Here is a 22,957-nt window from a genome sequence, read left to right as displayed (position 1 = left end):
AGGAGCTCTGGAGGCTGCCAAATCACCTTCTTGACAAGCATTTGCATGCTGAAACTCACGTGAGGTGCATTTTCCACCAAAGCAGCTGGGCTGCTGGAAGGGGGCTTCTAGCCTGTCCTAGGGAACCCTCTTTTTTCTAGGATAAAAAAGTCCAGCAGCTTTAGTTGTATGCAAGAAATGGTGTTTAATTTGGAAGCATGGATATGAGCCATATGAAATAATGCACAGCTTCATATGTATTCCTGATACACCTACCTTGTCATCTGCTGTCCTCAAGAGACATTAAAAGCTGAGAGGAAGCTGCTGGAGATGTTCCTGGTGGGTGGAGGAGGCCCAGCTTCCTTGATATCATAATTTCTTCCCTCATGAAGTGTGATGATAGCAGCCAAGGAGGAGATTTTCTTCAGACTGTTTATGGAAGAGAATTGCAGAGGGGGCAGGTGATTGCTTTCCCACAGCTGCTCCAAAGCTGGAGTGAATGCCTAGCGGCTTCTTAAGCCCCTTTGCTCTGAGCTGCCTCTTCTCTAATGAGGCATCCATTGAGTACAAGGTGACGTACTGAACCTGCATAAACCAACCTACTGCTGGCCTGTGTGAGCTCTGTTACCTTCAGCTGCATCTCCTGAACCACGGCTCCTGCTTTTTTCAACATGGATGCTGAATGTGGACCAGACATTAGCTTAGGAGAAGTGATGATGAAAATAATAAAATACTGAATGAATAAGAATTAAGGCCTGTATCATCAAAAATACTAGGGCACCGAGCTCCTGTTTCAGTAAATGTTGTGCCCCTCTTAATTATAGTTTGAGGATCTAAAAGTTTAGTCAGAGAGCATAGGTCCTGTCTCCCTTTGTGCAGTCTTTGCCCTTGGTTTGACTGAAGGGGAATATGACCTTAATCATTCTTCAGGAAGAAGTCCATGTTCCTATATCCAACAAAGCTGGGCAGCCTTTGGGCAAGAGCAAACCCTCACAGAGAAGTGACAGAAATTAAATGTGTTGCTTGCATGCATTGAGAGAAGACGGGGCAGATGCTGCTGCTTCATGAGCAACTGAGAACCAGCCAGAAGAGCCAAGGAGCCCTTATAGTGTTGCAGAAGGACCTCTCAAGAAACAGTGTTGTCCAGGCAGCATGTTGCAAGCCATGGGGCCAGACTGAGGGGCCGTCATGGTGCACAAGGACGTTGCCTTCCACATGCCAAGGGCAAACATCAATGGAGAAAACAATACCAAGCACTTATCCACATCAAAGATGACCCTGAGAAGACCTGCCAAGAATGTGGCTGCATCTGCCTCAGCTCCAGCCATCTGAGGGTCTGTGCTAGGCATGGCCTTCAAAGAATGCCCGAGTAGTAATCATCGTGGATTTAATGGACTGAGAGCACACGTGGATGCGGCTGTGCGTTTGGAGCTGATGGCATCATACAGGAGTGTTTCAGTCCACTGTTTGATTTTTTTTTTCTTTCTTTCTTTGCCTCCCCCTACACTGTGGTTCTACTGCTAATTTTGAAAATAATATGAGGGATAACTCCAAGTTTTTGGTTGCAAAGATAAATGTTCTTGCTGTTTTGCTCAGAACAGAATGCTTCTAATTATCTGCTGTGTGTTCTGGGTCGGGAAGAGGCAGGTGCTTTGGAGAGCAAGCTTTCTTTGAAAGGCGTGTTGGTCCTGAGGATACTGAGAGCAGGAGATGCTGACCCTGGCATCACTCCGTAAGCTTTTGGTGGAAGAGGCGTCCGCTTGGCACCCTGAGGTCCTTGCTGCCCCACGTGGGCTGGGGGTGCTGGTGTGGAAGACATACACATAGTGCTCCCCTTTTGACACATTAATATTAAGACTGAGCAGGTCGAGTCACCGACCGTGTGATTCTCAGGAGCATTGCTGTTCCTCTCTCGCAGTGTCACATCTGGGGGCTGGGCAGTGGAGGGGAGCAAGCTATGAGTAGGGAGTAGACTGGAGATGTACTGTTGAACTTTTCCTAGCACAAAATAAAGCTGCAGCAGACATCGCCGTGGGTAACGAATACTGACGAGGCACAGAGCCGTGCAGTTCCCAAATATTGCTGCTAAATGTGCTCCCTTGTGCAAGACCTCAGAGGTCCAAATCTGTGGTTGAATCAGATGCTTTCTAAATTATTCATGTGCTAGCACTGGGCCAGCAATATTGGTTAAAAGCGTAGTTAATTCCAAAACGCCTTCATTGGAATATTTAGGGTAGGGAAACAAACCAAGAGCCGCCCAAGTCATGATCTGCTTCACAGTGAGCTGAATGTCTGGACCGGCATGTGCCAAGATGATGGTGTTGTGCAACACTGAGGGAAGGAAAAAATGATGCAAGTAAAATTGTGTTGGTCCCAAAAATCGATGACACTTCAATCGGCTGCTCACCTGGAGTATCCCGCAGTCCTTCTGTCAGCTTTGGAGTTAGTTTTTGAAGTCATAAGATCATCTTTCAGTCTCATTGAGAAGCTGCTCCTTCAGTCTTTCTTATCCAGTATTGCCCTAATTCAGTTTTTTTTGCAAAGAAAACATGGTAATAAATCAAAAGTAATTTCACTACATTTATTTTCAAATTGCTGGATTTTTATGTTTTCTGGCAGCTGTGCTGCTGGCATGGCAATGCTGTTGTTGTGCAAGCTTGGAAAATAAGAAAGCCTGAGTTATCAGTGTTATTATAAATAGTTATTAAAACTGACAGGATTTTAAATGTTGTTATTAACATTCTTAATGCTAACTTGAGGGTAGAGTGAAAGAATAAAACGTGGCTCTGGCTGTCTGGCAGCTGGTGGGAGCTCCCTGCAGGACCATCCATGACTGGAGCTCTGTCATCCTTCCTGAGCTATTCCTTGCCTTGGGAAGGAGGGGAAAAAGAAAACAGTTGCTTCTCTGAACTTTATCTGCTTGCACAGATTGGTTTATCTTGAATTTTGGTGGATTTGTTGTAGGCTGTTGACAAGGCGTTTCACTTGATAGGTGTGTACTTTAATGGTGAAATTTCTGCCAGATGTATGCATCCGGATGCAATTGCCAATGAGTTGGAAAAGGCTAAGGATGCAAGGCAGACTTATTCCTTCATGTGAGACTCTGAAATGGGATGGGCATGACAAGGTACCAACAAAAACCAGATTTCATTGTACTAAGAACATGTCATTTTTATAAGAACAAGCTTGTACCTTCAGCAGTCAGTGTAAGTTGGGGGTGTATCTCAACAAATACATTATGAAACGTTTGAATTAAGCCCAGAATTGTTTGCTTTTCACTTAATTTTTGTGGATTGTGGGCAAATCTGTATTTTTAAGGAGCAAGTTTGATACGAATGTGAAGATTGGTGCCAAAGCATCTGTTAGCAGCTTTTAATCTTCATGTTTGACAAAGCGTATAGATATGGACAAATTGTAATTTACATGATGAAACCGCAGGGTGATGGATTGCTGCAGTGGCGTGGAACGCCATGGAAAGGAAATAAATTTCACAAGATAAAAGGAAGGGGTCGGAGTGCATTTACTTCTATTAGAAGCTTTTACAGGGTATGTGGACTACAGCGTACTACTACCTGGGCTCAGATCTAGCAGAGTAAATCCTCTTCAGCAAATAAAGCTTTCTTTGGGACTCTGCTTTATTAGAAAGGAGATTATTTGGTTTTGAGGGTCATTCTAGAGTAGAGCTCAAATGAACTTGAGTTGTTTTCCAAGATAAACACAACCCCAGAACAAAGCATATCTGGGTTTAGTGTTACATACAATGGTGCTTTAAGAGCTTGCACCTGGTGTGGCAGAGCGAACATTAAAAGCTTGTGAATAATTGCCAGTGCACCATATGGCACATCCCACTAACAGATCCAGAGTTCGTCTGGACCGGGTATGGACCCCTTGCCAGGGTTAAGGTTCTTGTTGCAGCGATAGGCAACAGGTAAACATTTATCACTGTTGTAACAAGGTATATTGCTCATAATCTTCCCCTAAACTCTCTCTTAGAGGTGATCTTTGCTTCTGCCTTCCTGTTGCTTTCTGACACCATAAAATGCCAGATTTGGACCGATGACTTTCCCCTTTGTCTTCCTCTTCACCTGCAACTTTATTGCAAACCAGCAGCTTCTCTGTGGGTTTGGTCCATCACTAGTTAAGACTCAGTTTGGCAGTCGCTGCAGGCTGGGGTTTTTGTCTTTTCTTCATTGCCTCCTTTACTATCACCCTCTGCTCAGCTCTGTGTAGGGCTAAGAGCTGCAAACTGGTGTGGGGAAGGAAGCAAAACTCTGTTTGCTCTTAAAGTCATCCTGCGTCTTTTTTCAAAGGACCTAATCCAAATGACTGTCCCATGTCATCTGCTGTGGAACGTGAGAAAGTGGCTTCAGTTTCCCCTGCATCAGCTGGGATTCATAAAGATCAACCCCTAAGAAATATCAAAGTGGGGGGATGCTGCAGGATTGCAGCCGCTCGGCACTCGTGGCGCGGGCCTGGAACCTAAGACAGGAAGGTGCCTCCTGGGTCAGTGCTGTGTGGGTAATTTTTTTTTTTTTTTTTTTTTTTTTTTTTTTTTTTCCCAACGTGCTGCCACACAATCTCTTTCATAAAGCTGCAGCTTTCCATGATAGGGTTGGGGAGGTCTGCTGCTCCTTGTCCTGCTTCAAGCTGCTCCAGCACCTGTCTGGTGCTACCAACATTTTCCTAGTTTTCTTCCTGAGGAGGATGCAGAGCACTTCTTTGAGGGCCAGCAGTGCTAGGATGTCTGGGATCTGCTTGTAAGCCTCAGGACTGGATGTGGAGGTCCTGGTACCTACCACTGAGTGACATAGGAAGGGATTTTTATCAGAGAAACGACTAAACTACTGAATTGGAGTATCATTCAGAGCTCTGTCTCTAGGTACGAGATGTTATTTAGTTCTCTCTTCCCCCTCTGCAACTTTTTTTTGTTATGCAAGGACTGCACCATCTGGATGGCAGATGATACCTTTGCATTTGTCTGTTTTCAGTTTTCCAACTATAAATCTTCTGATTTGGCTAGTTTCTATTTCATGAGCTCTTCCCAGTGTTTTAACTAGCTCTGCTTTAAAGCCATGCTGCCCCAATAGGGAGCTTTCTGTTGGGGCTCCTGCTTCTGCTCCGCCTTCCAAATACAGATATATATATATATATATATATATATATATATATGTATGTATGTATATATGCTTTGAAGTGTCTGAATCAGATTCCCCCCTGCCACCGCAGACAGCTTTCTACATTGAGTCTCCTTTTGCTCAGCCAAACAGGCTCTTTACGGACAAAAGAAGGGTAGAGATGACAAAAGAAGGGTAAAGTGATGTCTTAGTGAATATTGCTGGCCAGCCAAAATCCAGCAGTGAGCTCTATCGACTGCAGAAAATTGTTCTTTCTAACCAGTTTCCCTGCCTACTGAAAAGAAACCATAGTCTTTCTGGAATTGTCAAAAACATAACATTTTTATCTGTCATCTCTCTTCATAACAGAAGAGGGTTTAAAAATCTACTGAAGTTACTAGCAAAGGCAGCCTGATTATGTAGTGGGTTTTTTTGTTTTCTGGGTTTTGGATTTTTTTGGTTAAAATCTGTTGCCTCTGTTTCATGTGCTGCCAACTAGTTTTTGTGCCAGGACATCGTGTTCGGTTTCTCCATACCCCTCATGCCGAGACGGGCTTTGCAAAAGTAAGCTCCTCAGCATATGTGTGGTAGCAGGTCTTCCTCGTGTATGTTCATCTCCATTCAGTCCTGTCATCCTCTCTGCCATGAAATAGGTTTCCAGACCTCCAGCAGATGAGATGTGGAGGCCATCCACGTCTTCAGCCATTTGTATTAAATGACTTCTCTCTTCCTCAGGGCTGTGTTTGTATCTCCTCCTTCAGCACGGTCTTGGATCATAACTTATTTAGAGCGCTCTCCATAAATGTCTTACAAGAAGTCTCAAGTGCATTGCTTAAAACACCAGAGACTGCTTCTATTTTGTCAGTGTATCTCTGTTCGCATCTTAATTTTCCATTTTCATGTGTGGCTGATTACACTTAAACTTGCTCTTGAGGGAGCTTCTCTGTTCAGTGCTTTAGATGGGTCCCACCACGTGGTCAATACTAGTATGTCATGCTGGACCAAAAGCTCCTCAGACTGTCTGGGGGAAGTGGTTTCAATGAATATTTTGAAGCTGGGCCAGAGAGTGAATCAAACATGAATGACCATGAGTCACTTTGGAAAACAGCACTGTCGAGGGCTCAGGGGGTGACATGTCTGCTGCAGATAGCTCCTCTTGCACACCCAGTGGTTGCACATTGGCTTTGAGGGTCCTCCTGGCTTGTCCTCAGCTGTGGAGCTGTAGCTGCCACCTCCTTCGGGTGTGGGGAATGGTGTTATTTAGCGTGATGAGTGCTGAGTATAAATGAACCCGGGTATCTGTCATGTAAATGCTGTGTTGCTGGAGTTGAATGTAAGATAAAGGAGCCGGTCTCTCTGCTGGAGAGCCCTGCTGGGTGATTGTCCAGGAATAGCTGAGCCACAGCGCGAGGGAGGAGGAGGGCACACTCCTGGTGGGTTTGGTGTGGGGATAGCAGCAGGCATCCCTTCTCAGCAGCTTTTTCCCAAGAAATAGTGGCGTCGTCTTCTTCAGCATGTGTTTGCAGCAGGGCTTGGATAGTGCAGCCTTGCATCGCCTTTTGGCTTCGGTTTTTACCACTTTCCCTGAGCTTGAACACTGCTTGTCCCCTGGGGGTGTCTGTCCTTGTGGCCCAGGGAGGAGTCCCACAATACACAAGGTGTATTGCAGTGTGGATAATGTGTTGCAGTGATGGGGACCGTCCATATACCCTGGAGTGGCCAGTGCACCCAAGGAGGTGAGCCGAACCCGTTCATCTGCTTCCAGATCCCTGGACACATAAGCGGGGGCTCTGACTTGACTGCAGTGGCTGACTCCGTTCCATCTCTTCTGCACAGCTCTGTCCGCCCCCCACACTTGGGGTAAATGTGTGGGGGTTTTTGCTTTAGTGACCAAGGGCTGGCTGACTTCTCCTTTTCCCTTTTTCCCCGTTGAAGGTGAACCCCACGCCGCAGGGTACACGAGCACTGCTGAAAATGATGTACTGCCCGTACTGCCGAGGTCTGGTATCGGTGAAGCCGTGTTACAACTACTGCTTTAACGTCATGAGAGGCTGCTTAGCCAACCAAGGGGACTTGGACACCGAGTGGAATATCTTTATGGGTAAGGCAATATGGATTAAAACTGCATGTGGGTATATACTGATACTGTGTCCCTCACCTGAATGGGTTTTGTGAGTGGCTGTGCTGAGCTATAGCAGATTTTTTAGCTGTCTGTGATGGGCCTCTCTTCCTGCCACACCTCTGTATACGGCACGCCTTTTGCCATTCATTTTTATTTCTAAATAAATGAGACTCTTGTTGTGCCAGTGAGCTCTGTTGCAGCAAGCTTTAGGAGGATGGAGCTTGTGGGCTTGGAGTGTCTCTTCTTGCTGGACCAAGCATGTGTGCAAGCTGTTTCTTCTGTACTACTTCTTATATATTGTTGTCACCATACAGCTGTCCTTCTTGAATCCAGTTTTCTTGCTCAGCAGCCTGAGAGTCTCCATGCAAGCTGCAGTGAGCTTTGGAAAAAGCCATAGGCCTGTATTTTATGTTAAAAAATTTAATGGGACATGTGTCTGTATCTAGTTTTAAACAGCTCATTTGGCGCTCAGCCACTATCATTTTGAAATGTCGATAGGCCTTACATGATGTTCTGCGAGTACTTTTGCCATCCTCTTCCTCCTGTTTGTCGTTTCTCTTCTGTGCTTATAAACAGTATTATTCAATATATGAAATTTGGACTGAAATGTTAAATTCTACTTTGGTTGAAGGCTCAGCAGAATTAGCGATGCATCATGTTTTGGGGGCACAGGCAATAGATAATGTTAAATGTTTTTATTTGTGCACCTTTTCCATAAGGCTTGATTTATCTGTGAACAAAGCATCTTTTGGGAGCAGTTGCTTCACTCCAGTTAATGCGTGATGAAGTGCATATCTAAAGTATCTGCTGCCACTGACAAAGCTGCAGTACTCTTCCCATCCTGCTCATGGAAAAAAAAAAAAGACTGTTACAAAGGAAAGATTTCCCTTTCATTAAGTTGTGAGATAAAAAAAAGGGAAATTGCTGATAATTAGCATTTCAGGTTAGATTTAAATCTTAGAACTAGTTTTCCCATGTTTTGTGCACTGGCTTTTCACTTCGCTGCCCATGCTAACTGGATATGTGCAGAGTATTATTTTCAGAAGGCGTTTTTTTGCCTCTGTATTCCATATATGGACTTAAACGTGACACTAAATTGGGTTTCCAAGTCATTCTCTGGGAGGCTGACAGCCCCCCTCCATTCCTCCCAGCCGTCTTTCTCATGAGAATATTAAGTATTTCAGCTACAATTGTTGCTGAAATAGCTCAAAGCCAGGAGACTTGCAAACATCTAGTCCAAGTAGAAAAGAGGAATCCCATGAAAGGGAAGGGCATAATGCCAGAAAACAGACAAAAGCACAAGCAGCTAATTGCTGTAGGTGGTATGTGGCTAAAAAACGAACCTCAGGGGAAGCCAACGAGCCCTGTCACACAAGACTGATCAGGGACTGCATACGATAATTAAGATTATTAAACAAGACAAAATAAATAAATGTGATTCCAGGTTGGCAGCAAAGCTTTCTTCTTGTAGTGCTTCCTCCCCAAGGGACTTCTTGTCCACTCATTACTTAAGTGTGGTATTAAGCTTTGTTACACTATTGGCGGTATTTGCTTGGTTCTTGCACTCTGGGTTAATTCTTGCATTGGAGTATGAAGACTGGAAAACTTAAGCTGTGCTTTCTTTAGACAGTTTAATAGCTGAACAGGTGCTGGTTATGTTCCAGATTTTGGTTTCTATGTCAATTTGCCGTTTGAGACAAATTAAATTAAATAGGTCTGGTGTTTGGGGCAGGGTATATATCACAAATATTCTCTCTCTGTGTGTTTAAATCTATAAATCTGTAAATAAATAAATAAATTAGCCACCACCACCCCCAAACCACCCCCGCCCAAAACAACCAACCCATCCGACCTGCATGGTCTTGGTGCTATTTTACATCGCATGTTTTTGCATCACGGCAATGATTTATTACATATCAAAACCAGATTTTGAACCTAGCGAAGTAATTTGAAGATAGTTAAATGGGAGAATTTGCAACAAATGCTGCAAGTATAGATGAATTTGGGTCTGTATAAAATATACATGTGCATGTGTTAGTGGGTCTACGTGTAAGTCACTTATGTAAAGCCTTTCCAAACTGGGATATTAAGTTTCTGGGGTTTTTGAGACAAGAAGACCTTATACTTCCTTACTTCTGCAAAGTGCCATTTAAAGTGGCAGCATATGAAATAGTAACTTAATTGTGATCTTTTCTACTGTTTAACTATTTTAAATCATTTTGCCCTGTATTTCTGACACAATTGTACAGCAATTAGGCAGGGGTATACTATGTTTCAAACAAGCTGTTGGGGGGGTTGGAGCTTTCCTGAATGAACAGTGTTTATCTCCAGTGCCTTTTCATGATTTTTTTATTTATTTTTTTTTTTTCCCCACAAAGGTTTACTCTGCTCAAAGATGTCAAATTCAGGCTACATATACATATCTGGAGTACTATTTTGTGTGCAAAGAATTTGTTTCCCCTTCAGAAAATAAAAAAAAAGATTGTTGTTAATGAATGGTCAAGGTCTTCCCCCTCCTTCCTTCCCCTTTTAAATCAGATCTTGGGGTTAAGACTGAAAACTGCCTTTTGTTCTTCAAGTCAGACAGTGAGGCTGAAGATGTGGGTTTCTGATTATTGGTGGCACAATGTGAAAGAATTGCTTTCCTTCATGAGAGCGAGGTGCTTTGTCGCCAAGGATTGTCTCAATGCCAGTAGCAAGGACAAATGTATGCAGGAGGAAAAGGGTCTTTAGGGGATGGTGCTATATGGTGTGGGTTGGGTTGTCGTCCGCCCCCCCTGCAAATCCACTTCTATTTCCCCATCACAGGGAGGAGAGACAGTCTTTGTCACGCTGTGTGTTTATTATAAATGGCTAGGGTACGTTTTTCACTGTGCCAGACTTTTTTTTGTGAAGCAGATCTGAGCCACCTCACTGCGGCTTATAAATATCAATTATTTTGCACCAGAGCTGGCACAAAAGAATTGATATTTATAATCAACTCCCTTCTCCCAATAATGGAAAGTCTTTCGGGGAGATGAGTTGCACCAAAGATTCATTTCTGCTGTTAGTGCAGCATGCCTCCTCTCTCAATATGCAGTGCTTGAACCCCAGCCAGCCTTATTAATGTGAAATGGGCTGCCAGAGGGAATCACTGCTCGTCAGGACTGCTGGTGGGGACACCAGCCAGCTCCTGGTGGGAGGTAAAAGTTTGCAGAATGCCCCCAAAATCAAAACTGTGGATGAGGTGGAGCCCCCCACCCCACCTCCCTTTTTTAACCACTGTTTTTAATGAAAGTTTATTTCATTTAGCACTCCTTGCCACTATCAATCCCAACTCCAGAAGAGCTCCAGTTGAATATATTCTTCAAGGGCAATTATTACTTTCCTTATCTTTTCTCGCCAGCTTTGGCAGCTCTGCTGGAGGCCGAATGCATTTTCTCTATCTGCAGTCAAAGCAGAGGCTGCATTCCTGGGCTGTGATACATGTAACGCCATGGCATCCCTGCTAACAAAGGACCCAATTCGCTCTACATTCCCATGGTCTTGTGGATGGCCTGCCCAGCTCAAAGTTTACAAAGACGCCAAACACCCAGAAGAATTGGGGTTTATGTTTCCTTTCAGTCTTTCACAAACACTTTATTGATCTGCATCCTTTCCTGGCCACTCGGAGAATTAAGTAGTTACAAAATGGAATGATTTTTCTCCCTCTTTTTTTTTTTTTTTTTTTAAACTATGCATTTTATGTGTTTTATTATCTGTCTATTAATAGTATTTTTATTTGAAATGAGTAGCTTCCTGCAAACTGTGCCGGGACGTTCTTTATGTGCGTGAAAAACCCCAAAAGCTTTGACAATGATGAACACATTTAAGTTGTGCTCCACTTGTTTACAAAAGTCTCCATTTGGTAGCACATCAAAAGCATTTTTCTCCCCTCTGGCACAATGGTATATTCATGCTAGCAGTCATTACTCAGAGATTTGAAGCATCACTTTATTGGAACCCACCACAATACAGTCTAAGACTCTTTGTTTCATTTGTTATTACCTTTTTTTTTTTTCTTTTTTGAAGAAATGCATTTAGCTCAGACCTGTTTGTAGTCCCTGATGGCTAAATTCCAGCCATGCCCTGCAACAGCTCCGTCATTGACGCTGGTGCTGTGTGCCTTTGGGGCAAGGGGCTTTCCTGGGGGCTCCAGCTCCTCCCAGGGTTCACTCCCTAAACACCAGCACCTTGGCGGAGCTGCAGGAGTGCTGGCTGACGTGGTTTTTAGAATGGGTTGGTTTACTGTTAAGCCTTTAAGTAACACCCAGCAAATCTTTAGAATACTGATTTGTCTTTAAAACTGGATTTACAGGTGAGAAAGGCATCTGTAGTTCATGTGGGGGTTTTGAGGTTGGATTTGTTATTAATAATAATAATTATTAATTTAAATACAGATAGCTTGATTGTGTATTTGTCATTAGTTTGTGGTTTTTTTAGTGTAGTTTAACATGACTTGAGTACTAAGGTAGAGCTATTACTAAATTGTTCAGTATGTGGAATATCTTTATAGGGCTTTAACAGGTAGCTGGAGCCCATAGAAGTTTTCTGCTTATTGAAAGTACCTTCTGTGCTTAGGAGGAGGATGAACTTTCACTTTTCAAGAGAAATTAATAGACTGACTGTGAAACACCCATTTCTCCTTAATGGATACACCTGTTCCCTTCCTTGAAGAGAGTTTCCTCAGGTCTGGAGGGGCCGTTGTGCCCTGGCCTCCCACGTAGGCTAGGAAAAATTGAAGAATTGAATGCAACTCAAAAATGATGGGTTTGTGGCAGAGCATCATGAAGTGATGCAGGAGGGTAGACCAGCCAACAGGGCGCTTGAGGGACCGCAGTGAAAACTAATGTTAAATAAAGGTTGCAATGGGCGAGAAGAGACAAGTGCTTAGCACCAGGTGTGTACCTGGAGGCACCTTCTAAGGGAGAGCCAGAGAGAGGCTGGAATGCAATGCAGAGTGAAAGCCTTAATGCCAATAATAATTTCCCAGAGGAAGCGGTGGATGTTCAGTAGCTGCTGTGTTTAATGGTGTATTTGATGAGGATGAGCATGTTGGCACAGGAGGAGTGATCCAGTGTTGGCTGAGGGACTTTTGCATCTCCCTTTGCCTGGAGATGTGCCAAATACATCATTAGTGTGCAGTGTTTACCCTGGTCTCGTGCTGTCTCCCTTGTGTAAATTGTCCATGTAATGCCAGAAGGTGCAATCCCTTGGCTTCCCCAGGCACGGCAAAGCCTGTAGCTTTCTGTGAGAGAGGTGATAGCGATGATCGTCTTGGGCCCTTTCGCGTTACTGTCTTGTGTTCAGGACCTGCATGAGGAAGCTGGTGGCCTTGAAAGCAGTCTTGAAAAACAAATGACACAAGGCAACCTTTAACAAATGAGCATGGAGAGGAGGGTGTTAGTAATGCTTCTTCTAATGGGAGGACGCAGTTACAGGCTGCCTGTTGGCAGGCTGCAAAGGTTCTCCCTCGTTTAATGTGGCTTTTGATGTATATGAGCCCGTGGCTTGGTGCTGGCAGACTGTAAGTGCCTAATGAAGTTGTAGGCTCTGGGAACGGAGCAAAATGTTTCATGGGGATGTGTGCTGGTCCGAAGCAACGTTGCGGTGGTTAATGTCTGTGTGTTCAATCTGTTATCCTTGTTATCTGTTTTTCTTGAAGCTCCTCCATTAAAAGCCTTTGTTTCTCTCTTTGTGTTAGATTCAATGCTGCTGGTAGCAGAGAGGCTGGAAGGTCCCTTCAACATCGAGTCAGTCATGGACCCCATTGATGTGAAAATTTCAGATGCAATCATGAACATGCAGGAGAATAGCATGCAGGTGTCTCAGAAGGTAAATGGGCCAAGAGGACATTTGGGCTTTAGTTATCCAATGTGTTTTATTTCCCTGTTCTTGTCAGTATGGTTTTTCTTTAATGCCCTTTCAAGTATACATAAAGGTGATGTATTATTTTGGGCAGGGCCTGGGTTGGAGCCTGGAGAAGGGAGGCTCTTGTGACCTTCTGTTTCATAAAACCCTTTCCTTCTCTTGTGTAGGTTTTCCAGGGGTGTGGCCAGCCAAAAACGCTTGCCCAGGGCCGGACAGCTCGCTCTGTTTCTGAAAGTGGTTTCAGCGCTCGTTTCAGACCCTACAACCCAGAGGAGCGGCCGACTACAGCTGCCGGCACGAGTTTGGACCGGCTGGTGAGTGCCTGGTCCTGCTGGTGCTGTGCAGGTGCTTCGCATCCATGTACTGCAGCATATAGTTTTCCATTTGTAATTTATAGGGTTTCTTAATATTCCTTGGGTGTCTTAAACTCTGAGGGATGTAATCTGCCCATGGCTCTAGACATGAATTACCTCAGCACTTCTATGTCAGAAAAGTGCCTGTTTTAAAGGCTTGGCTTGTGAGTAATAAGTGTTTGAGGAGTGATGTTTAATTTTGTATTAAAGAAGTAAATCAACCATCAAAACATGCAGCCTGAAGATCTGGCCTGTACACATCTGTTGTGATAAAAAATACCTTTCCGGCTTCACTTTTAACGAGCATTTGGTATTCTGGATTATGTCCTGTGTTTCTTTTTTTTCTTTTATTTAATAGGTTACTGATGTGAAAGAGAAGCTGAAGCAAGCCAAAAAATTTTGGTCATCTCTCCCTGGCAACATTTGCAATGATGAAAAGATGTCTGTAGGCACTGTCAATGAGAATGAGTGCTGGAACGGGAGCGCCAAGAGCAGGTTTGGCGATGCTGCTGCTCCTGGTTAACTCTCTCGCTGTCGCCCCAGCCTTTCCCAGTGTGCCGGCCCCTTGCCGGAGCCCTCTCCTCCTACAGGAGCGACATCAGCTTCCCCAAGACAGGCTGCTGCTGCTACACTTTTTTTTTTTTTTTTTTGTAGATGGGAGAGATTGAATGCAAAGCTGAAGGATTTTCTGAGCCCTATGAGGTGGTTTGTTTTAAGCGGGGGAACTGAGTCTAGATACCCAGATACGACATCTTTCCTTGGACTCCTACTGATTGTTTGTGGGTTTGGGGAGGTGATTTGTACCAAATCCTATGTCACAGCCACAGAGCAAGGATGCTTGTGTTGTCTAACAGTGCTGTTGGCCCAGAGCCCCCAGTTGGTGTTTCTACCAGCAGCTACTGCAGGGTTCCTTGTTAGGCAAGGGCAGGGGAGATGGAAGCTGGTGAACAATCCTCTTGTCCACTGCTGAGATCCATGGCACGAGGGGACCAGTGGTTTTCATGCACAATTCTTATGGAAAAATAGTTACAAAACTATTTTTATCTCTTTTTTTTCCTGTAAGGAAGAAATTACCAACACATGAATAAGCCAGAGGCTTTCTGTCATATGGTTTATGTAACTGTTTAACTTTTATTTTGGAAGTAGAAGTTTCTTTTTTTCTGTTTCCTTACTGAGGAAATAAGCAAAATCCAAGACGTTCCATTAAAAAAATATATATTTGCCCAGGGTTTTCCAGCAGTTTTTCTAAGTAATAGCAGTTTTTGCCCTTGCTATTTTTGGGGCACAGGACTGAGCCATGCTGCGTAAATTTTGCACTGGCTTGTGTGTACTTGAAACTCTGCCTCGCTTGGTATGGGCAATGGTTTGGGTCTTCATGACAAGAAATGGCTCTGCCCTCCTGAGGTCTTGTTTATCAGAAGCTTGTACAGGGCTTTTCACAACAGATTTCCCCAGTGTTGGCACCAGTGAGGAGGGGAGGTGGAGACTCGGCAGCACTGGGCAAGGAGACAGAGGGGAGGCTGGACATCCTGTGTGGGTTGTGCAAGACATTTTGGTTTCCTGTTAGTGTTTTCTCTGTGGCTCCAATAAGCTAAAAGTTTAGTAGTCTTCCACACTTTGGTCTCGCTCTGACTTCTTTGAAATGTAGTATTGATCAGAAATAATAACAAACCCAACAATAATAGTGATAATCAACCTGCCCATATACAGGACAGGGTTTGAGCATGCCCTTCAGATGTATGCTTACATCTCACTGCCTGGTCTCCAGGATCAGTAGATTGTGTTAAAGGATTTTCTCTCTCTTGTGGTATTGATGTTGGCATCATAACTAAGAAAAGTAATGTTTTCTTCTGTTAAACAGTGATTTTTCTTGCAAGTCAGGTAATTAATTGGAGGAGGGAAAAAAAGTGTCCTATCCCTGCTCTATATGATACTCCAAATACCTGTTTCAGGAGATGTAGTCTGTCGGATTTTGTTGCTCAATCTCTCATTTCAACCAAGAGGCTGTACGTGGGTTCAGACCTGAGCACGCACACCTCCTCAGGCTGAGCAGCTTGGCTGTTCTTTGCCTCGATGTGTGGGGTTACGTTATCTGATCATCAACATCACAGATGTTTCTCCTGCTGGGGTTATTAGGGAAATTGTATCCTATGTCTGTGTGGTGAGAAGTACGTGTTTAATACCCCAGCTTGATGGTTAAGGTGCATTATGCAAAGCCAGAATGATACTCTTGCCTCCAACAGTTACTATAGGTTTCTGTGGGATAACTATGGCCCCACAGTTTGTTTTCACGAAAGCGTCATCTAACTGGGCATCAGGGCATCACAGCAGCTTGTTTTGCTCTGTTGCCTGCAGCAAGCTGATTTATGCTGTTGTAAGCCATTATTATTATACACCCCAAATCTTCCTTGTCTTTTCAAGTTGGGGAGAAAATTGGCTTTCCCCTGCCTTTGTGGCACAGGGTATATGAAAACAGTGTTTAATTCCACATGCTGCTCAGGTTGCAGGGAGGGGGGATGAGATAAAAAGCCTGAGAAGGGCTCTGTGAGGGTTAGCACGTGGGAAGATCACGTTTGGCTCAGAATATCACCCAGGCTGGAAATGGGGGTGGCATTGCTGGGTTCCCATGCTGCCGCCCTTTGGTGCAGAACCCCAATAAGCTGCAGCTCCGGTACCAGCAGGAATGGTTTCTTTTCAGGTACGACTTTGCAGTGACTGGGAACGGCCTAGCAAGTCAAGTGAATAACCCAGAGGTAGAAGTTGATATTACCAAGCCAGACATGGTGATTCGCCGGCAAATCATGGCTCTGCGCGTGATGACCAACAAGCTGAAGAATGCGTACAGTGGGAACGATGTCGACTTCATTGACATAAGTATGTTTGCTGTTGTTTGCCTTTTGCTTTTGCTTTTTCCCTTTTTAATTTGATTTCATGCTAACACGGGGTTGCTGGTTAAGCTTCAGCTGTGGGTAAGCATGTTAGTAAAGAGGATGGGAACCGGCATCTCTGACAGGCTGTGTGAGGAGGGTTGTTCCCATAGAATCACAGAACAGTTTGGGTTGTAAGCAACCTTTAAAGGTCAGCTAATCCAACCCCTCTGCAATGAGCAGGGACATCTTCAACTACATCAGGTCGCTTGGAGCCCCATCCAACCTGACCTTGAATGTTTCCAGGGATGGGGCATCTGCCACCTCCCTGGACAGCCTGTGCCAGTGTTTCACCACCCTCATTGTAAAAAATTTTTTTCTTTATATCTAGTCTGAATCTTTTAGTTTAAAATCATTACCCCTTTGTCCTATTGCTACAAGCCCTACTAAAAAGTCTGTCCCGATCATTTTTATAAGCCCCCTCTAAGCACTGGCAGGCCGCTATAAGGTCTCCCCAGAGCCTTCTCTTCCCCAGGCTGAACAACTCCAACTCTCTCAGCCTTTCCTCACAGGGGAGGTGCTCCAGCCCCATGATCATCTTCATGGCCTCCTCTGGATCCACTTGAGCAGGTCTATGTCCTTCTTACGCTGGGGGCCCCAGAGCTGGACGCAGCACTGCAGGTGGGGTGTCAGCAGAGCAGAGTAGAGGAGGAGAGTCACCTCTCTTGACCTGCTGGCCACGCTTCTCTTGATGCAGCCCAGGATGCAATTGGCTTTCTGGGCTGCGAGTGCACATCGCTGGCTAATGTCCAGCTTTTCATCCACCACCACGGATGGGTGTAACGAACGGCATGCAGAAGTCTCATTAACCGGAGGACCTGCACTTCCATGTCATAAATGCCGAAACATCCACGCGCTTGCTTTTTTTTCCACCAGCTGCATTCTGCAAGTGAAGCCTCGTGCTGCAGACAGCAGAGGAGAACAGCACGTGTGTTTGTCTCCCACAGGTGAGGAGAGCAGCGGTGAGGAGAGCGGCAGCGGCTGCGAGCTCCAGCAGTGCTCCCCGGAGTTCGAGTTCAATGCCACCGAAGTCACTGGGAACTCCAACAAGAGCGATAAGAACGTGAACACTTCCGCTGCTACTAGGAGCGTTTTATCACAAGCAGCCTTGCTCCTTAGCATTTTGTTCTTGGCCATGCAAAGACAATGGAGATAATCGTGCAGCGTGGGGGGGTGGGGGGGGGGAAAGACTTTTATTATCAAAGTTAGAAGGCACCTGCTTTCACTTTTATACCATCTAGGGACTTTGCTTTTTAAGTTAATGGACAACAGTGTACAGTTTTTACTATGTTGCCATTGGTTTTAAGATACAGATTATTTTTTTTCCCCTTGCTATTCTGGGAATAACAGGAACGGGGGCTACCAGTCTGTCTCGTTCACCAAGAGTCCATGTTAGTGGTGGATAACAAAAATGTATATACAAGCCTGTAGTTAGTTCTGCATTTGTGTCTTTATCACTTTCTCTTTTTTTTTTTTCTTTTACCATATTTCTTATGAAAACAAAAAAAAACCAACAGGGTCTTCTCTTGGCCTGTAGCAAGTATGTGTTTCTCAAATGAGAAATATCTGTACAGAAGCAGGCTTTATTTATCGTGTTAACTTACGGAGAAAAAAATAATTGCCCAACAAGCAGTTCCGTGTAATTAACTTCCCATTTATCCGCATTACGTTAGTTGCCTTATCTGGAAAGAAGTGGAAGTAATTTGTCTTTATTATGCGGTAAAACAGAAGGTGAAGGCAGAGCTGGTCAGTGTGCCAAATGCCCTGTTTGCATACAGTGTTAATGCCAGCAGCAGGTTGTACTTTCTTTACAGGAGGTTTGGTTAAATTGGAAGAGACTACAGAGAATTCCAGTTCTGCAGATGCTAAAGAGAGTTGTTGTTTGTTCCCCAGGATCCTTGCAATTAGCTGTAACTCCTGTAGGTCAGTTCTCAACGTGCATCCCCCATGGGAATGAGGCATTAAACTTGTTCAGTTGGAAGCAACTTGTCGTCTTGCAGATCCGAATGCCAACATGTGTCTTGTCTGCAAATTTGTTAGGTGAATGCTGGATTAATTTCTTCATTATTTTTGTTGGGTTTAATGAATATTTTGTGGAAGGGGTGTTGGGGGGTGTCGGGTTTGGCTTTGCAAGAGTTTTGTTTCCTTTCTGCTGGGTGGCAGAAGGGAAGGAGCAGGCGGGCAGTGCCCCATGGCACCATTGCAGGCAGATTGGAGTAGGAGCAGACAGGAGCTGGCAGGGCTGCAGACACCTCCTTTTCAGTATATTTGGTCTCCTGGGAGCCAGTGCCCAGTGACTGTAGCTTTTCAGCACTACCCAAGACACCCTCCTCTCTCTACCTGTGCTTTTGCAGTTGGAACAGTGTTGTGGTGAACAGCAACTCATTAATAAAAGAAATGTATATTTTTAAGAAGAGGTAAAATAATTTTTAAAAGAGTTTAGGGAAAACAAAGTCTTTGGAAAGACTCAAAATTATTCTGCATGTCTCCTCCTGCTTTAGGTAGCCTTTAGGTCTGGCTGGATGCTGGGATCCAGCCAGGAGAGCAATCTAAAGAGAGAGAGAGGGTTTGCTCTGTTTCACCCTTGTGTTGTAAGGATAATTTTCTATTTTTATATCGAAGCATTAATTACTTGTTAGCTCAGGGTCAGCGTTATGTTCAACTTTATTTTCACACCAAATTTCTGCAAAGCTATAAAGATGGAGTATTCTTGGCTGGTATAAACAATCCTGGAGGCTTAATTTTACTAGAGGTAGCCAGTTATTTATTAAAACATGATGTTAGTAGAGGTAGGAATATTCTGGCTAGATTATTTTTCTTTAGAAAATAAATCATGGAACCATAAAATTGAAAAAGTTATAAATTTATGTGTGGGAAAAAATGGATTGTAAATAACTAAGTTGCCTTGTGAGGAATTGGAAAATGTGCTGATACTTAGAAACTACCTCAGTTCTGAGGAATTTCCTTTCTAGCTTTGAGTGTTATTACATTTACTTGGTAGAAGTGAATCTGGTCTCCAATATGTAGCTGAAAGAGTTATCCCTATAGACCTTGTTAGATTGTTTTTAATTTAGAGGGTTGAACTACATCCAGCTGTTTTCTTTCAGCTAAGTTCCCTAACAAAGAGAATTTCTGAATTAAATATTGCTGATGGTTTCCATGACTCTTCCTGATTTGTTTGGTTTCATGGCATTTTCTGATTGCCCTTTAATTATTTAAATGGTTCTAGCCATTTGAATTTTAATCCCGAAATAAACAAACCTTAGATGCTCTACCATTGTAAATATATCACAGTAAGGTCTGACTGGATAACCCTTCTGGCTTATACCCAGCTGGCAGGCCGGCAAAGTTAAATGAAGAAAAAAAAAAAATTAAACTTCTTCAGAGCTCAGAGAATGGTAGAACAAAAGCCCTTGTGTTCAGAGGGCCTGACTTCTCCAACATCTCCCTTCCTGGCGTAAGTGTTCATATGTAAGAAAGTTGCTTGTAAATTCTCCTGCTTTTGAGCATTTATGCTTAGAAGAAACATTTCTGAATTTATATTTATCATTTTATGACTAATTGCTTTCTAATTATTATTATTCCTTAGTTTGGTACAAGCCACCAATGCAAAGACCTGCCGTGAGTTGTAAGTGTGTCCAGTTGACTTTGTTAATAACACAACCGTCCTCTGCTATATAAAGGACAGATTTGTCACCTGGGGCTACAGGAAACAAGAGTAAACATCAATGCAGGGTGATCAAAAGTGGTGTTCCTGCTTTTATTTTGTGTTTGTGTGTGAAATCGGCTCTCTGACATGAGCTTGTAAACTAAACCATACGGGCAGGGACAAGGCATGCTGCTGACTTCAAGGAAGGCATGTGCTCCCTTCCTTCAGGTATTTCTTGTTTGTCACATAACCATTGCCATTACGACCATGTTTTAAAGAAAAATTCCCATACATAGAATTAATAATTAACAGAATTGGTGATGAGCTTCAAATGCAAAATGAACCAGAAAGGTGTTCTTGACAGCATGTGAGATGCTGTCTCCCAAAGAGTTGGAATAAAAAAATACAGCCCTCGAAAGGACCTGCTTTAACAGCTCTATGCTGATCCTGAAACACATACAGCTCCGTGCTGCGACAGCCTCACAGGCGACACGCACGTACAGGCTGCTCGAGGTTCCTCCAGTGGACCAGCCTCCATGTTTACACTGCTGGTAGCAGTGTAATGAAGGGGGAAGAGGAGAGCACATAATGGGACTGCTGTAATGAAAGAGTCTCTCATTTTATGCTGTGGTGGGTGGTGTGGCCCTGAGTCAGGACAAATGACCAGGGCAGCAAGAGGAGTCCTCTCACACCCCCGGGACAGGGTCCTGCTCCTGCCTGCCCCAGCTGAGCCAAGCTGGCTTTTGTCCCCATTGTCAGGTTGGTGTATTAATTCTGGAAGGTGCAGACTGTCAGTGCATTGATCATTTCTTAGACTGGATGGTACTGAAGTTTCCATCACCATCCTCCAATTGCTTTGGCTGGATGTAAGACTTGCTGGACCAGGCAAGACCTCTGGTGTGGTCCTGGCTTCTTTCTCATGATAGCATCTGGTGTTGGACATTTCAGAGCAAGGTATATAAAAATCCCTTTCGTCTGTTTGGATGCTTTTAATTATCGTGTGTCCCACAGTAATTGCTGGCCGTTTGTCACCCTGCCCCCAAAGCCACCCACTTCCCTCCTGCCTTCGTGCAGCACCCCCATGTGAATGTGGCAGTGTCCCCAACATGGTGATGATGGCAACCAGATCAGTGATGGCTAGTGCCCGGGACTGCTGCCCTGCTCGTGCCCTTTGCTTGCCAGCACAAAACCGCAGTGTTTCTTCTTGTCTGTGGGAAAGCCCATACCACTGGCACCTCTCCACAGCCAGGAGCAGCAGACACCCAGGACCTGCAGGCACAGGCAGTCTTGCAGCATCTTGGGGACATCAAGGACCAAGGATTGTGTGTGGAAGCTGGTGGGCATGGCTGCTGCAGGAAATGTGAGCCCAGATAAATCCATCTCTGACTGTTGGAAGAAAATAACTTCCACTTTTTTTTTTAATGCTGTGCTTTTATTTTCCCATGTAAGGCAGGCTGAGTATCTAGGATAACTGCGGAGTGTCACTGCCTCAAGTCTCTGTGTGATGTGATTGCCAGTGGCCACCTCCCTGCAGTGGTCCGTAAGTCAGTACTGTGATACCTGCAAAGCTGGTGGGAAGGTGGCCTGTCCTCTGCTTCTTCTCTTCCTTGGGATGTCATCAAGGGCTAATAGTAATTTAGAACTAAATTTAAAAAATGCATAGAAGGGGGTGAAAATTGGTGAAGGAACTTTGCAATGGCTCTCTTTGCTGGTGGGATCTGTGTTGACTTGAGGTGCTAATAGGGGGGGGACTTGCAACTGGAAGCCACCCTGGGAGAGTAAGCAGCCACCAGGTCAGCACTGTCCCTCCTGCCTGTGCCCCCTGGGCTTGGGGTTGCAGTCCCCACCCAAAGAGTTATGTAGTGCTACACTTCATGGCATCTTTCAAGCGGCTGTGATTTAATGGTTTAAGGTATCTGCAAGACATGCATTGGTTAGAGATTGTGCTGTAGTGGGCACTTTTAGGACCACCTGAATATGAACCAACCCCAGTAACGGTTTTCATTTCTTGATAATGCTGTGTCAAGCATGTTTTCTGTGTTTGGTTTGCTTTTTTGTTGTCTTTCTGTTGTTTTTGAATCCTCTGCTGTGGTTTGTTTGAGGGTTTGTAATAGTGTAAATTGCCCGGGAAGATGCAGCTCTGCATGGGCTTGCTGTAATTTTGGGTCAAGTGTGCTTAAATTTATTTGTAATGGATTACACGGATTGAGAGCCCTTTTGTAACTACTGGAGCAAGGAGGGGCTGCCCGCCCTGGGAGGAGGGAAAGCCATCCTGGCCATGGCCTGTCTCTTTTGTCCCTCTCCTCTGGAAGGGAATACCATCCTTCCCAGTGGTCCCTTGGGCTAGGCAGCCTGGTGAGAGCTGGGGACACTGCCAGGTGCAGAAGGGGCAGGTGGCCGTGGGGAATAGCCTTTTACTAAACCTGGCAGGTTTTGGAGGGTGCTTATGGCATGTCCTAATGTTGTGTTGCCTCCCTCTGTTTACTATCTGTGTGCTGTAGGCTGGGTGCTGGTGGAGCTGTTTTTCCTCCCTGAACCTGCCCTGCTTTGTTGGCCTTTGCCCTTTTGGGCTCCTTCCAGCCCTCTCCCAATGACTTTGCCCCATGTTTCCTTACTGCCCTGGCTGCTTTTTCCCAAATCTTTGCTCTTTGTGGTGGATTCTCTTGTGTGTGCCCCGTGTCCCAGCAGGAGCAGAGCAGGAATGTGTCTCACCCATGGACCTTGGTGGTCTCACTTGGAAGCCACGTCTGTTTAACTCCCAGCCGGACCTTGCTGTAACCATTAAAGCAGGAGTTCTCATTTTAAAAAGCAAACCTGCCTTAGATTGTTAGCCATTTCAACAGCCAGGTAATGTCTCTGTGTCCCCAATGGCCACGTAGAAGCTAAGTGGGAGCAGCTTCATCCCCATATGAGATCTGGGGTGC

At 44.6% G+C, this 22,957-nt stretch overlaps 1 protein-coding gene across 1 annotated transcript in view; it reads left to right on the top strand.

Moving 5' to 3' along the window:
• Positions 1–17,540, top strand: part of GPC4 (glypican 4) — a 67,072-nt gene extending 49,532 nt beyond the window's left edge. The window contains exons 4-9 of the mRNA XM_086470060.1: positions 7,029–7,194; positions 12,938–13,068; positions 13,272–13,418; positions 13,816–13,952; positions 16,156–16,331; positions 17,332–17,540. Of these exons, the coding sequence (XP_086326186.1) occupies positions 7,029–7,194; positions 12,938–13,068; positions 13,272–13,418; positions 13,816–13,952; positions 16,156–16,331; positions 17,332–17,540 (966 nt within the window). The remainder of the gene's footprint in view (positions 1–7,028; positions 7,195–12,937; positions 13,069–13,271; positions 13,419–13,815; positions 13,953–16,155; positions 16,332–17,331) is intronic.
• The last annotated feature ends 5,417 nt before the right edge of the window (positions 17,541–22,957 follow it).

Source organism: Leptosomus discolor, chromosome 9 (genome assembly GCF_034619465.1).
Source record: "Leptosomus discolor isolate bLepDis1 chromosome 9, bLepDis1.hap2, whole genome shotgun sequence".
Taxonomy (NCBI): Eukaryota; Metazoa; Chordata; class Aves; order Leptosomiformes; family Leptosomidae; genus Leptosomus; species Leptosomus discolor.
This window is presented reverse-complemented; position numbering and strand designations above follow the sequence as displayed.